The following is a 16,382-nucleotide window of genomic DNA, read 5'->3' as shown; positions in this document are numbered from 1 at the left end:
AGAATTCCTCCAGCACCCTAGTTCCCTTTAGCTGATTTCCAGCTACACAATGAATGATTTAACACAATGGATTAATATGGGATTCATGACATCATTGGTGTGAATTTAGTCACAGCCAAGTCACAAAAGATGGCATTAGCTTGGAGTCACCACACTCACTTCCTGTGAAAACCAGCACATGTTACAGGGAGCCTGGACACGTTTTCTGACTTCTTTTGTCAACTCAGAGTAAATTTTTCAAGAACCAAATTAACTTGTTTAAAATCCATTTTTCAAAAGCAGATAAGCCACTAAGACCTCAAAGCTTAACTGAAAGCCCAGAGGACTTGGCAGATCCCTTTCACCCTGTTCCAGCATTGATCCTGAGATTGATATTGAGGCTGATTAAGAGTCAGTGAGGGATGTCCTTTGGGAAATGGAGACTGTACAGCACAGAGGAAGGATTGCTGTACACTTGACTCCTTTAAAGTACTTTTTTCATTAAAAGGCTTCTGTACACATCTGTTTTATTGAATCACCTGATTTTCTCCTGCCTTTTTCCCCCCTCTCTTTGTTTAAAGCAAATGACACAGTTAAAAAACAACTTCCCTGCTGACCAGAGATCTTCTGATATCCTAATTAACAGGAAACACACTGACACATTGCACGGTGGCATGAAGAAAAGCAAACATTGAGAAGTAGGGCAGATAGAACAGCAGCCCTTACCTGCACTGCTGGGCTACTTCATACAACACCTCCGGAGACAAAATCCCTGCACGTTCTGCCACACTGCTTAATCCTCCTATCCCAAAACTTCTGGGAATGGCAGGACAGCTTGGTAACAAATACTGAAGGGATGCACACAAGTAAATCAAGCCCTGAGAAAGATTTGAATCAGACCTGAGAGCTTCTTGGGAGCTGAAATGTGAATGGGACTGGATTCAAAAGGCCGGAATTTCAAAGAGATGCAGGTGGCAAGAGACACCACCCAGCACCTACTGATATTTTCAAAACTGGTTGAGCTGTTTAGAACTTCATATTTGAGAGTGAAATGGCTGAAACTTCTGCTCCACCATCAGCTTAGGCAAAAGTCAGGATAAAGAATGACACTATTGTACTGTGCAAAGTATCATGGCTTGATCTGCTTGGTACACAAAGGGGGTTTGCAGTCAGCACTCTTCCATGACAACAGCACTGGATACTCCTTTGAATAATCCTCAAAAACTCAGAGGAGCACACCATTTTCCATCTCTTTCAGGGTAGTCCTACAGAAAGACAATGCCCTCTGCTACCTGGTGTTTATGCAGCAGCAAACAAAGCAAAGCAAGGCTTGGCCAGTCTGGCTCTTCTGAATTAATCAGTCTGTTTGCAGAGTGTTAGTCACAGAGGCAACACCTTCACAGGTCAGCACCTCCTTGGGAAGGTTCACTTGTACTCCACCTAGTTTTAAAAAGAGACAAGGAGATTGCTCCAGAACAACAAATGTGGTTTTGATAATCCAGCACTAATTACATATAGAAGCTCCTGCTCCAATAAGGCCTTTTACTCACTTAGCAAATGCAGACTAAGAGTAATTAAAACATTAGCTTTTTTTTCTGAAGCCTTTAATGGCCTGTTGGACTGTCTGGCCTCCCTGATTGCATTGTCTGTGGAACAGGCACAACATGCAACAGGAGGAAAGAGCGAAAAGGCTTAATGTAAAGATTTTGATCTATGTAATCACCGTGGAGAGTGTAGGAAAGCAACTCAGGTACTGATATTTGAGATGGAGGATAAGAGTAAGAGACCAAAGAGAAATAAAAATTATATTACGAAGTACTAGGGAACAACAGATGTCTGTACTGAAAAAGCTACATTAGCAAAGAAAAAGAAAAAGCAGCAATAGGCATCTTGATATGAGTAATTCCTAATTTGAGACTACAGAGACCCCTGACATTTGAGCTGAACACTTGGTAAAGGTTGGCTGATTTTTTTAGTTATAAATACTAGTCTAGAGATCTGGAGTGCAAAAAGCACCCAAGAAAAGGTACTTTTGGTAACTTAAAGACTAAGTCATGACAAAACTACTTGTTAGTGGTTTAAATCTGCAGATGAACTATTGGTAGGACATTCTTTTCAAGGGTGGCCACCAGAAGAGACTCTCCCATGACAGGAATGTAACCAAATAGTAGAGACCACCTTATAGTTGAAGCATCACTGTTTAGTTCAAATTTTAGCATCTAAACAAGCACTAAGAATCCAGAAAAGTTCCCAGTAAGTTTTAAAGTGGTTTTAAAAGAGAGAAAAATGTCTGCTGCACAATTAAGGAATGATCACACACATTTTATTTTCAGCTTGTTGGATTCACCTGATCAACAGCTCCGTTGCTTTCTCCTTGCAGAGAAAGTTACATTTAATTCTTCCAGAAAAGTGTTAAAATGAAAATAGAAAAAGATCAACTCTACTCAGTATCTGTTGGTTCCAAGCTCGGCACAGCCACAAGAACTGAATTTCAAGTTCACTTTGTCACAGCTCAATTCTATTACAGTGAAAACAAGGTCGCATTCAGAAGGTAAATGAGACGAGATCTGATCAAAACCCTGTTCACAAAGTCTCATTGTGAATTTCAGCTGACTTTTCCTGCTCTTTATGGGCCTGGTCAGAGACAATTCCTCTCTGAATAACAGAAAGAGTAGTTAAAACCTCTTTACCCTGAGAGAATTGCCAGTATCCACACAAAAGAGTCCCTCTTAACATTTCTGATGCTGTTTACTTGAGTTTCCTGAAAGTTTTTAAACTGAAAATCAAAACTCAAGCTTGGATATCCCTGTTTTGAGTAAAAGTACAAAAGTACAGAAGTACAAAAGCAGTGCAGGCTCTACTGTAAGAGGCCACTTTTGCTCCCAAACCTCAGGACCAAAGATCCATCAGGAAAGTGAATTGGCTGAGCTGAGAAACAAGAACTGCTCTGTGCATGCCCAGTCTTTGCTCCCACAAACACAAACTTCTCTTTCTAATCTGCTCAAGAGTCAAGGAGCACCCAAGGGGCTCCACTGCTCCATCAGGCTCTGGCAGCAAGAGAATCACGAGGTGCTGCTGTGTTCACCCCCAAAATGAGGGACACAAACCCACAGAATTACCAGCATTGGTGCTGGTCAAAGTGGGGTGGAATCTACGCCTGAGCTGCTTTGGATTTCTGGAGTACCCAGCAACCTGGCATAACAAACACTGAGCCATCCAAAGCCAATGTTCAGGGAAACTCTATATCCTACACTTGCTGGAATATCCCTACGGTAAACTCAACACTACTTATTTTGGAACTGTTAATACCACTGAGCCTGCCAAAAACTTTAGTCACCTCCAAGTTATACCCCTTGTCTAGCCCCCACAAAAGAATGACTAAAACTTTCGATGTGTAGCATTATCTTGAAATTATCCTGGTGAAAGTTACAGAAATAGAGAATTCTCCCTTGTAAAAATGAAGTACCCCTACTTGCTGGTTTTAATGTGAATTTGTAATTGCCACAACCATCACAACTCATTATGAAAAAAAATACATAATTTTTATATTCCTTAAGGGGGCTTGACTCTATATACTTGTGACATTAGCATACCAAAATTATTGGGATTTCTGTGTACTATGACACTTCCTGATTTTGTTTGTTCTGGAACATTTCCTGCCTATGCACCTGTAAAAACAAGACAGGATCAGGTATAATCATCTCATACCTACAGCTAAATCAATTTTAAGCCAAACTCTATTCTGGTAGTTTTTTAGACAACTGTTTAAAAAATATCCATAAATACTAATTTTTCTGTGAAGAGGGACAAAATCACTGCTGTTTCACTGAAACAAGGTTTTTTTGTTTGATCTGGTTGGTAAGTTTGGAGTTTCCTTTGTTTTCCTACCTGTTAGATCTGAGGCTTCTGCTTTCCAGAAGGTTTTTAGCAACTGCTGTGGGGAACATCCTTGGAGTTAATAACACATCCCCCAGAACGTGCTTTCAGAAAAAGCAGGGATTTGTTTGAAGATAAAGCAGATAAATAATTTTTCAACTCCTATGGTTGTACTAGGAATATTCCTGAGGTAAATGACCACTAGCTACACTAAGAATCCCAGGGTTTTCTTTGATTCTAGCTTGCAGACAAGCAGATAATTCTCCTCAGCTCAGAAAGCAGCTTCCCAGCTGTTCTAGCCCAGAAGTCCTTCACTCAGCCATTGCTGGGTTAACAGTGGTGATAAACAGCTGTACTTCCATTTCTGGAAAATACAATTATAATGGATAAAATACCAGCGTTGAGTGTTTTGAGAAGTACAGGAAATTAAAAAGCAAACAAAACTAACCAACCCTAAATCCAACCATACCAACTCACTTAACAGCGGCTGTCAGTAGACGCGCTCCTCCGTGCACAGCGGTTGTCACAACTGAATGTGATCTGTGGCTCAAGTTAATGAAGGAATTTCCTAAAACCTCCCGCTCCAAGAATCCTGTTGGAAGGAACAGTGAGAACCCTGCTCCTTCCAGACAAGTCAGGTGCTGGGGATCACTCCTCTAACCATCAAAATCTGACATCTCTCCACAAGCATGAAGGATAACCAAACAGATTATAAGAGGGGAATGTTTAATATCCAACATTTTCACCATTAGCAGGTCATTTACTCAGCCTGTTCAACTGTTCAGGAGGCCATGCTATGGACTGAATTGTGGAACTGACAGAGAGACCTGAATGGGACTTTATCACACTTCTTTTTATTTGTAAAGGTGGGTCCTGCTCTAATTCCTTGTCCTTGCCACTGAGGGAGCAGAGCCATCACAGAGGAAAAGAAGCTGAAAATGCCTCTCCAAGCACTGCTGTGGAGTGCTGTGTCAGGAATCCATGATCCCAACCCTCCAGCTCAAGGAATGCTGCCCCACACTCCCAAAAGACCAGCGCTGACCGAGCCAAAAGAACTTCTTTCCTCATGAATTCCCAAACCCTGCTAATCCAGAAAGACAGGGGGAAAGGGATCAAAAATGGGAACATGAAAGGAGGTTACTCTTCCTTCCCTAAAAGGGCAGAACTTAAAAGCTAGAAGCTTATTTTTTAAAATTGTTTGCTTAATGCTTAATAACCAGTTTGCATTGCACTGGTGTTACAATTGTCTTTTGTTTACTGAATTGTGATGGCCACATAATAAACCCAGTTTTATTGTCATTTCCAGCCTGCTTCTGTGAGGGGGTGGGGAAAGGACTCCACAGCTCATCCAGAGCTTTAGCTCAGCCCAGCACAGAGCTAAGGGAGCTGGAACAGCCAATACTGGGAGCTGGGCTGAAATCATCAGAACTATCAACACAGGATGAGACACATCAGGAAAAGAAATGAGACAGAAGGGGAGAGGAGAAAGCTCATAACATAATGAGATATTTATCTATAAAACATTGCCCACTTCAAAGCAGGAAGAGCTTTAACTCCTTGGTTTAAAAAAAAAAAGAGCTTTTAATTAAAAGAGCAGTCAAAGATTTTCCACAGTCAAGCAGCCTCAAAGAAACTATGTGTGGAGGAGGCTGGGAGTAATTCTTAACATGATTAGTCCATTCTTCAAACTCAACAAGGTTTTACAAAAGCATTTCTCAAGATCTAGAAGATAAGGATTGTGGAAATATCCTCAGCCCCTCAAAGAGGGGCTCTTCCCTCCTGACACCTCCATCCTGATCATCTTTTGCTCTGGAAAAGCCTGGAAAAACATAATCAGAGCTCTGTGCCTCCCACCTCGTGGCAAAATAGATTGTAATCCTAGGACCCATGGCTTTGGGTTAACCAAAGTTACTGCCATGGACTTTAGGAGGCCTGACTTGAAATATTTCTGTGCCTTGCTCTAGTCAGCTGAAAACAGACTGCACTGAGCACACAGCCTTCCTTGAGACAAAGGTCCAAAAGCCTTTGAAGGTTTAAATGAATTGCTCCACTTTTCTGGATCACTCATTCCATTCAAGGAATGTTTCCAGACTGGGATGGACACCACCACCTTATCTCCTCCCAGCATTACAGCTGACACCGCATGCTCTGGGGAACAAGACTTTGAACCACTTCCCTTTGGTCAAAGAATTTTAAAATTATTTTTCTTTTCTGAAAAAAAAAAAACAAACTCCCAGGATTTTGACAATTTAGCCTTAAATAAGAAAAATGCAGCGTTCTCTACAGGCTGCAATTTAGCAACTATTTCACATTATTGCAGACAGACAACACCAGGGCTATTGCACTCTGGAGGAGCTTTCCCAGCAGAGAATACCAGTCCTGGAATGACTCCTGTTCATGGAATTTCATCCCCTCTTACCAGCTTTTAATTATGACTAATGAAGCTCACGCTGAGTTGGTCCTGTTCTGCACAAGCACAGGGAATTACCTCTGTTTTATTTCAGGAATCATAACCATTTTTGTCTAGGAGAGTAAGTATTCACTTATAATTTTGAAGGCCTTTCCCATATTGCAGAGAACTCAGTTCTTGCCAACAAATTTATCATTATCCACACCCTTGTGGAAATAACCCCTATAAAAGGGATTATATGAGCATAATTATTTGGTATCACAAGGATTTCTACATCTTCAGTGTAGATGCTGCAATGGCAAAATGCAAAAGATCTTCAGGGTGTGAAAAATACAAAAGAATATCCTCCAGATGCAGGGAAGAAGCCACCTTTGCATTCTACATATTTCAGACTAATTAAACCAGATTTCTATCCTTAGTATAGGATGGGATTTCTTAATTCAGTTGGGGAAGAAAGAAAAGTCATCCAACATAAGTAAAACATGTCAGAGGATTAACTGCACCCTGCCCCTAAAGCCATTTTCATTCCATACATTAATAAATATGATTTCATTGAAGTTGCTGGTACAATTCTTACTTGCCTGAGTAGCAATGATTTTTAAAACTTAGCACCAGAGCACCCATCAGGAAAGGAATGTGAGAGGAACATAACTCTGCTCATGGGATATGGACACATTTGCTTTGCTCCTAACATTTTTCCTAAGCAACTGAATAAATCCCAACCAAGATACAAAACCTACAGAGCTGGTAACAAATGGAAAATATATGTCCCTGTTTCAGCCAACACATCCCCTACACATGCTCAGAACTGAACCGTGCAAACTCATGTTAGCCCTGTGCTTTCCCAAGAGTGCATTTTTCCACTGATGAGTATAAAATTTGCCTGCAAGAGCTTCCAATGTAAATTTTGCTGCTGACAAAAATACAGAGCTTGTTAGCTGTGTGCTCCAGAGCCTGATGAAAAGGGCAGGAAGCTGCAGCTCTGATGTAATTTATAGCCGAGAGAACCGACCCATGATCACACAGCACACAAGGGCAGAGTGCTCTGCCTCAGAACATGCAATCCATATCTATTGATGCTTGTGGAAAAACATTTCATGAAATATAATAGATGGAACATTCCAAAGAGATCTGTGAACACATGCCTGCTTTGGATTACAGGAAGAAAAAAGTTGATGCATGGAAAATCTAACAGTGACTATTGCCATCATCAGAGATCTCAGTTTTAGATCATCTTCAATCATCATGCTCAAATTAACTGGAGATACAGAATGGGAAAGTAATGAAAATAATGAAAATATTAAATATTTGTCCATCTTCTACTGTCAGTCTGTGAGAATCGCAGAAAAATCAAATTAAGTTATCCTCAAGCAATGCAGTACAAACGAAATCAGAGAAGTACTCTTGCCTCAGTTACAATCTCATGTTGTTTTGAGAGTTACATTCCCTGTGGAAATCAGATTTTATGAAGAGTAAATTAGTAAAACTGGGGAGGAATTGGAAACAGAAAAAAAATAATGTTTTCAGATTACTTTGCTGAAATACTGATAGAAGGTCCAGAACACAGGTCTGCTTCCAAATAAACTCCTCAGTACCTCCAGGGCTCTGGCAGCTTTCAGTGGGAAGGCCAAGGGGCAATACATGCTCAGATTTCTTTGGTCAGCTTTACAGCTTCAAGATCTTCAGGAGCCAAACATAGCCCAAACAAAAAGAAGCAAGCTTCTCTTTTTCTCCAGCATTATTCCCTTCTCCTTTCACCCTTTCTCCTCTTTCAAGTAATTTAATGCTGTGTCAGAACCAACACAACACAACCATCCCCTGGCTGTTTCCTTGTCACTCTGCAGCTGTCAAGCACATTAACTAAACTAAGGAAAAAAATCATCAAGAAAATTAGCTTTTACATTTACTATCATGTTAGATCCACCACTGGTAGGTCCTAAAACCACCAGCACTGGTGCAAAAGCACAATGCAGAGCTCTGGACCCACAGGACAAGTTCTTGCTGACCAGCTCATTCAGCAGGATTCCCAGAAGCTCCTGCCTTCATCCAAAAATGGCTTTGTTTTGCTGATGGAAATTAATCTCACACAAAATGCATAAACCACATCCTGCTGTCTGCCATGCCCTAAAAGTTCTTCTTGTAAAAGCTGTCATCCTGCCCATGGAGAAAGCACTCCCACTCAGGACATCTCCCAGCCAGGGCAGAAAACTGCTGGGAAGGCCCTGTAGTGTAGGAGAGCTTATTGATGATCTTTTCCACTAATTTAGCCTTCATTAGCCTTTCAACTCGGAATCAGGGGACCTCAGGTTATCACTGAACACTGTCTCAGATAATTCCAGAGGTAAGTTACTCACACTAATGACTAAATTCCTCTAAGAGGTCAGTCCAGACTGTGCCAGTGGCTGTTCCTGTTTCACTGGCCTGGGAGCAGAGGGGACACTGCCACTGACTGATGTGTTTGTCAGTCCTTCTGAAATGATTTCATCATGTCAGTCCTGTCAAGTCACCTCACGAGACCAATCAACAGAGCTGGCCCTCACTGGCCTTGGAAGAAAAGCTTAAGTCAAGTAAAAATTACTCTCCAGGGGAAAATAAACTTCTTCAATACCAGTTTAATCAGCAGTGTGTTACTACTCTGAAAAATGAGAGCATTTGTAAACCCCCCATGCAAGAATGACTTGTGGGAGGAAGAGGTGACTAAGGAATTAAACTGTCCAATGGAGAGCAAATTGTGGTTTGTTGGCTCCACTGGGAACAAAAGGTCTATGGCTCGCTGCCCGAGCTCCAAGAGGACATGACTTGCACTCGGTATTTCCATGAAAGCTGTTATGTGATTCATTAGCTTTGCTGGCCCTCTCTCCTCCCTCCCTTCCCCCCACACCATCATTAAACTCATCTGGTCTCTTGAGTTCTTGCTTGGCAGAAATGGTGTTCTGACATCCAAGAGAGTTAAAATGAACGGCTCCCATGTTTGGGAGAAAGGCAGAGAGGCAGATGAGGGAGACTAAAGACAGCACCCAGAAAAGATCTGACTATACACCCTGAAAACAAAGAACAGAAATTACAAGAACGTGTATTTCTACAAAAGCACTTATCTTTAAAGTTTCCTATGTTTTACACTGAAAAATCCCTCCCTCAAACTCAAATGAAGTCACCCCTGGGCCAGGACAAAACAGACATAAGAAAACAGATCAATACTGACTCAGTGCATGCACTGACACTTGATATTCTCATCCAAGCCATGTAAGCATGTTTTACAAATAAACACAATCCCAAAAAAAGCCTAACCCTTGGATAACCCCACCCGTCACCTTGTTCCAACAAGAGAAGTTAACATTTCCCATTCAAGCCATTCTTTCACAAAAAGTTTTTGTGGGTATTGAGTCATTTTTCCCTACCTCTTCCCAAAGATATTCATCATCTATCACCTGCAGATGTTTAGAGGATAAACAACCCCCCTATCACCGTGTCAACCAGTGTCAAAGAACGTCAGTGCTCCTGTTCAGAAATAACAGGAGGCCTCCCTGTTTCCAAGGCAAAGTATGTTTGAAAGGCTTTCTCCCAATAAATACCGTGCACTGGATAATTCTAGATTCTTCCATACAGCTCCCAGGAAATGTTCCAGCTATTCCACAGGTGCTCTGGCCTCTGTATACACTCTTTCTTTAGCCTGGGTAGCCAGTTTCAAAAACAGAAAACTAATTCTGCTGACAAACTGCTGCAATATTCACTCGCCTTTCACATAATTTTCTGTACTACTTTATAGGTGTTTTCATTCTAAAACCTCTACTGGTTTTAAAAATATTCAGAACACTGGGAAAACCAACTTGGGTCACACACCACAAAGTTCTCACAAATGATTGTATAAGCTGTTTAAAGTAAGTTTTAAATTAGACGCTAGGAAAAGCCTATAGAATTTAATGTTATTACAAGCAATCCTCTCAAATCCTTGTTAGACACTCTTATGAAGATGGAGATTAATTTGAGGTGATATTGGGCTGTTAGAGTTTTCTCTTCTGTCCAAAACATTCCCATCAGACACCAGCAGTGGATTTCTTTCCTCTGTCTTCTCCTCACCACAGTCCCTTGCTCAGTCAGTCCCAGTTCTTTGATTCTCCTGTATAATGTGTTAACTTTCAACTGCTCAGTTTGGAGGCAATAATTCCCTTCCTGTTCCTGGACAGCACTTACCAGCCCACCCAGAATTTACACTTAATAAGAAAACCCATTAAAGTACATAATACTCACCTAAATACGTCAAAATAAATATTTTACTTGAAATGATAACCTGTGTCATAACAGGATCAGATTTTTTAAAGACTTCAGTGCCCACTGACAACAAGAGGAGGAACAAAGCTGCCCCCAGTACCCCAAAAGATGGTAAGTTTGGGGTGAAAGACTTAGAGATGAGCCATAGGATGTCCATACAGTTTCCTAAGAAGGTACACAAGATGTGCTCAGGGAAACAGGTCAAATTGGCTGTCTGTCACTAAAGCTGGCTCATGAGCTAGATCAATAAAGCAACCCATTCCTGGGATTTAGTCTGGTCATTCCAAAACACAAGCTTAAAAGTACCACAGTTGTTCAAGATGTTGGTGTTCCTGAGTGAGAGCTGAATTAAGTTCACTCAAGCAGAAACAAAAACTCAGAGATACTACAACGTATCACATTCTGATGTGAGCAGCAGGTTTTTGCATCCTAGCTGTCAAAAACACAATCTCTGAGTGCCAGAGCTCTCACACACAATAAGGACTATGCTGTCAGAAATTTTTTTCTTTTTGTCAGCAGGAATGTTCCTGACTCTTTTTCATGGTTAAACATTGGCGTTTTGAACAGGTAGTTCAATACAAAACACTGGTTTTCAGTCCTACTCATACCTTATGAATAGTGAGGACTTTCAAACAAGACCTACTCCATCCTGCACTTAAAAACTGAGAATAGTTTAAAAACTGCTTAGGTGCAACACAAGTATAACTCTTTCCTCTTCAATAAAAAAATAAATCAGGCGAAAACAAAGGATAAAAGAGATTTTTCAAACCCACAAGGGGTCTGCACGCTCATTTATCATCTGCATTAACAGCAAGAAGCTGTTCAAAATGGCCCTGCAAAATCAGAGTCTGTTTGCTCCAACTGATCAGAAGTCAGCAGTGTATCTCCCCGGGCCATAATCCAGCTCTCCCTTAGTTTATTATCAGTACTACTCCTCCTAAATGACACTTTTAGCTCCAGCAAAACTTCGCTGGCAGTGGCCAGCAGATTTCAGGGGCTGGGGATGTAGGCAGCCACATTCTCCAGTCTAAAGTTTAACTTTCCCTTAGGGCAGCATTTCTTCTGGTGACTGGATACTGGCAGCTTTTGTGTTCTTCATTAGCCCGGTGATTAACATAGTGCTAGAGAGTTCTCACTACACCTCACTGCTGTTCCAGCACTCGCTGGCAGATCTATTGTGAGATCCCTGAGCAGCAATGCAGCCCCGGCTAACAATTCCAGGGATCAGGTACATTTGTATTTGCTCTTAGAACAATACCTACATATCGACCCGAAGTCATAGAAACCCCTGCTCAAGCAATAACAACTTTAATGGGATTTTGTGAATGAAATTCCCATGGCAACAGCAAGAAACAGTGCTAGGAAATACAACTGACTGCGGTTTTATGTGTGTTAGAGGGTTCTGAATTCAGAAAGAAACTGAGAAATAAGCAGCAGAAAATAGTGGACCTACGGGGTTTCCCCTCTCACTCAGCATTTGAGAAACAAGCAAAATAAATCAGAAGGCAAGCGAAGCAGCACTACGGCATCAGGAACAAATTAGCAGCCGTGCTGGTGTACGGAGCGGACATTAGGCACAGGGGGAATGCGATCTACCTGATACCAGCTTCGAGCTTTCTATGAAATCTGCTCCTGATTAACATGCAGAGCACTACACTTCTGAAAGGACAATGGTGGGAGACCTTCCACAAAGGCATCATTTTAAATTCTAAGGCCTGGAAAATTTCAGGCCTCAGGCCACGAACAATGGTGAAGGCTAACACAGCCAGGCTGCAGATCCTGACAAGTTCTATGTGCATCACTACATCGGCTTTGTAACTTTTTAGCTGCATCACGCAGACTATGCCAAGAAAAAGAAAAAAAATCTGTCAGCGAACAGGGTCCCTCCCTTGCAGGCATTCAGCTCCAAAGGATTCCTTTCAGAAAAGCTCCCGTAAGGACGGTGCTGCGACCTCAGGTACGGAACGGCAATAAAGCGCATTTACGAGGCGAACAGCAGCAGTGTCCCCAGCAGGTCAGAAGCCACCAGCATTCGCTGTGACACCAGCCCCGTGCCGGCTCAGCCCCCGAGAACAAAACGCCATCCCCGCGGTGCCGCCGCCGCCCCTCGCACACACCTTGCTCGTGCTCCTCCGCTCTGCCCGGCTGGTTGCCCATCTCCTCTGGCCGCCCGGCTCCTCCCGAGCTCCCCTCAGGCCGCCGGCGCCCCGCTCATGCCCGGTGCGAGCGCGGAGCCGCCTCTGGCCGTGCCCGGCGCAGCCCGCTCCGGCGGGAGCGGCAGGCAGCGCGCTCCTGGCTGCTGGCGGCCGAGCCGCGCTGCGGCCCCCGCCGAGGCGGCTGCGGCGCCGCCTCCTCCCTCATCCCAGCCCCGCTCCCGGCCGGGCTGGGCAGGAGCGAGCGGGGCAGCGCCGGGGGACACCCAGCGGCCGCCGCGGGAGCTGCAGCTCCGGCCGGGCCGCGGGGTCGCGCAGCGCCGCTGGAGCCGCGGGCTCCGAGAGGGAGCGATGCTCCAGCACCGCCTTGAGCGGAGCCTCCCCTGCCCTGGAACAGCCGTGGCGGACGCGGGGAATAGCAGAGAGCCCCTTCCGGGCGGTATTTCTATTTGCTTAGGGCATTTCTAAGCAAAACGCTGAAACGCGGCTGGGGGCGAAGGAGAGCAGAGGGACCCTCAGCAGAGACCTGAGCAACCAAATGTCTCCAAAGCAAAGCCAACGTTCATTTTTCCCCAGTTTCACCACCCGAAGCGTGCTTACCATGGAGCAAACAGTCCCTGCCCACAGATCTATGTACACTGCTGAGCACAGCAGTGACATGTCTGGGCAAGGGCAGCTCCTAACAGTCACAAAAATGAGGGGACCAATTTCAGAGATGCTCAGCATCTCGTGAAAACATAGATACCCAAAGGATGCTGAAATGGAGACTGGACTCCTCTGAAAACCTGACCATGATTGTGAGCATGAGCCCTTTCTGACAAGTCCCATCCATTAGATCTGTTCTGATATCCTCTGGGGCTACTCCTGAGCACCCCCAGCTGCTCTCAGCCTCCACTGGTGCTGAGAACAGCACAGAAGGCTCACATCCCTATTATATTAAACAATATACAGGATTCAATGAGTACCACTGAAATCTATTTCTCTTTACTGAGGTAAGGATGTGGTGTTTTGCTCCTGAAAGTCTATTACAGTGATTTCTGAATTTCCCCTTATGCTAATAAGACAACAATCAAACCTGACAGCCACTAGCACATCTAGACCTCCAGCCAGAAACTGGAGCAGATTTCACACCGGATCTCTATCATCAATATTTTCGCCTGTGACTGGCACTGCAAGAGCAGCTGCACAGGACAGGCCCACCCAGAGCCTGGCCAACAGTACAACTTTCCAAAAAATCAAGATGCTCCACACTCATGGAGCCCTGATGTACATGGGAAACAAGGAAAATTACTCCAGTGATCAGTTTCTATTATGTGGATAATTAACAGAATCCTCTTGAGTCTTGGTTAAAAACAAATTCAGAAATAATAAACTAGTGTGTCTCCTAGGCTCAAAACAGCCTGAAAATAAAACATGAAGAATTAATCTATCTAGTTGTGAATCCATCACTTCAGATAAAGTATCTGGAGCCCATTCAATATGATAGAAGCAGAATTTTCCTAATCTTTCAGTATAATAGGATGAGTTCATTGTCAGTCTTCAGCTTTCCATTGTTCTTCCTCTGACACTTTATAGATGAAAAGTTTTCATACAGCTGTCTATACCTGGATGACATTAAAAAACTCCTGTCTTTCATCTGTCTTATGACATGTCAAACACAAACCGCTTTGTTTAATGAATAAGCCATCAAAGCTCTATTAAAAAGATTCAATGATAGTGCATTCTTTCTCTAAAAGTCATCTTATGATCTCTTAAATCTTGTCTTTTACTATGGTGGGTACTCAGCCTGCCCTTTCCAAGGTACAGATGCAAACTTCCTCCAACTGCTGTTGAAATGTTATCTCCCATAGAGATTTTCTTCCATTATAGACTAAAGAGTGACTTCTGCTTTTCTTCAGCAGGACTCACCTGAGGGGCTGCATTAGCTGTGAGAGTCTGTTGGGCTGAGAAATCCTGAAGCTGAGCATTTATTACTTCATCACCTGCTTTCTCTTTCTGTAATCACAAAAGGGAATAGTGTAACAAGGCCCCAGTGCTGCAATGGTGCAAGCCTGGAGCAATTATAAAATGTAATCACTGACTCAGAGCAAACACACCTGAAATCTGAGCACTGTACAAGAGTCAGGACTGGAAGAACCAATCTGTTATTTTTGACAGTGGCACGAAATGTAAGTCAGAACATTCTAACACCATGATAGGGAGAATGATGTCAGGCCGAAGACTTCTAGCCCAGGTCCAAAAGGAAAGGTAAAGCACAAATTTTTAAATATAACTACAGCCTGAGCAGAAGGTATAGATAAGAGATTACTGCTTCTGGAGCTTGCAGCTCAAGCTGAGGAAAAAGGAGTAACAGCAAGCATGACATGGGGACCAGGGAACAAATCACAACAGATGCATGGCTTAATCCTTAGGCAACTATTTCTTATCTGAACATTTTACATTACTTTCCCTTCCTCTTCAGTAATAAAGGTATAAAAAAGAATGAATCCATTTCAGCTCTACAAAGTAGATTAGCTGGTCTCTTCCTAAGCATGAAGCCTGACTCATCCCCTTGCTCTTTGTTGAACTGCCAATAAAACTTCACAAACACTCCTTTCCTATATAGTGAGAATGGGAATTAATTATTGAAGGTGTGATGTACATAATTCTTTCAACTCCTTAGTCAAATGGCAGGACTTGCTTGCCAGGCATAACTTTCTTTGCATCCTACTCATAACACAGCAAATGAATGAGTGTAATTTCTGTTCAAATTGCAATCCATGCTCATGAGAACGAGTATGAAGATGCCATCAAATCTCAGATTTGCAGTGGCCAGGTACTTGACAGTCTCTCCAGAAAGCTGAGGTCTAAAGAAGTTACAGATACTGATGCTGGTCTAAACTGAATGGGCCCTAAGTGTGGACATCATGAACACCAGAGTTCACACTATCACACTCTCCTTCTTCCATTAATGCTAAAGATTTTATGAGCACCAAGTACCTAAGTAGCAAGGAAAATAAATCTTCAGAATCTGTCTATTATTCCCAGTAGTGGGCCTCAAAGAATTAGGAATATAGCATCTAGAGCTGAATCCCAGATGAACAAAAGGTTTTTTTAACCATGCTAGAAACAAATTTTTTGTAGTGAAGATACTTGGTGAGGTCACAGTTCATGGCACAGAACCAGAGCCTTCCAGGAACCCATCTGAGATGGAGCTGTCAATCCCTCCCCTCTTGCTCTACAGTATTAAAATCTAATGTGAGCCAAAAGCTGCTGGAAAAAAAAAAAAAGAAAAAAAAAAAAAAAACAAAAAAAAAAAAACCCAAAAAAACAGTGGAAAAAAAAATTCTACAAGGAATGCCAAGCCCTCCCCTGATCTGCATACTTGTCAGACCAGGCCAGCTTTGCGTTCCTTTCCTTCTCCCTCCTGTTCTTTAAGTGCAAACACAATGGCCCTCTGCCAAGACATTCTGGCTGCAATAGATTTAGGCCCAGAGAATTTGTGTTAAGGATCATTTCTCTTCAAACCAGCTGAAGGAAAGCTGATCATTAACCTAGGGCAGGTAGTCAGAGCAGGGTTGTGTTGACTTTGCTGAACAACTTCAGTAAAGAAGCCTGAAAAGACATAAAAACAAGCTGGGAGATCTAGATTTGTGCTATTCCTGGAGCATCCAGGCATGCTCCCCTCTGTTTAGGTGTGCCCTAGGAAGGCTTTT

General features: G+C 42.8%; 1 protein-coding gene across 9 annotated transcripts in view; it reads right to left on the bottom strand.

The window, feature by feature from the left end:
- The window catches only part of SPECC1 (sperm antigen with calponin homology and coiled-coil domains 1), an 87,656-nt gene that overhangs the window by 42,001 nt on the left and 29,273 nt on the right, over positions 1-16,382 (bottom strand). The window contains exon 1 of one of the 9 annotated variants that reach the window (XM_053961157.1): positions 12,652-12,795. The exons of the other annotated variants lie outside the window; for them this stretch is intronic. Within the exon in view, the coding sequence (XP_053817132.1) occupies positions 12,652-12,691 (40 nt within the window). The 5' untranslated portion in view covers positions 12,692-12,795. Of the gene's footprint in view, positions 1-12,651; positions 12,796-16,382 lie in introns of those variants that run through there. 9 annotated transcript variants of the gene reach the window in all.

This window comes from Vidua chalybeata, chromosome 20 (assembly GCF_026979565.1).
Source record: "Vidua chalybeata isolate OUT-0048 chromosome 20, bVidCha1 merged haplotype, whole genome shotgun sequence".
NCBI lineage: Eukaryota > Metazoa > Chordata > Aves > Passeriformes > Viduidae > Vidua > Vidua chalybeata.
Note: the sequence above shows the minus strand (reverse complement) of the source record. Positions and strands in the feature narration are given on the sequence as shown.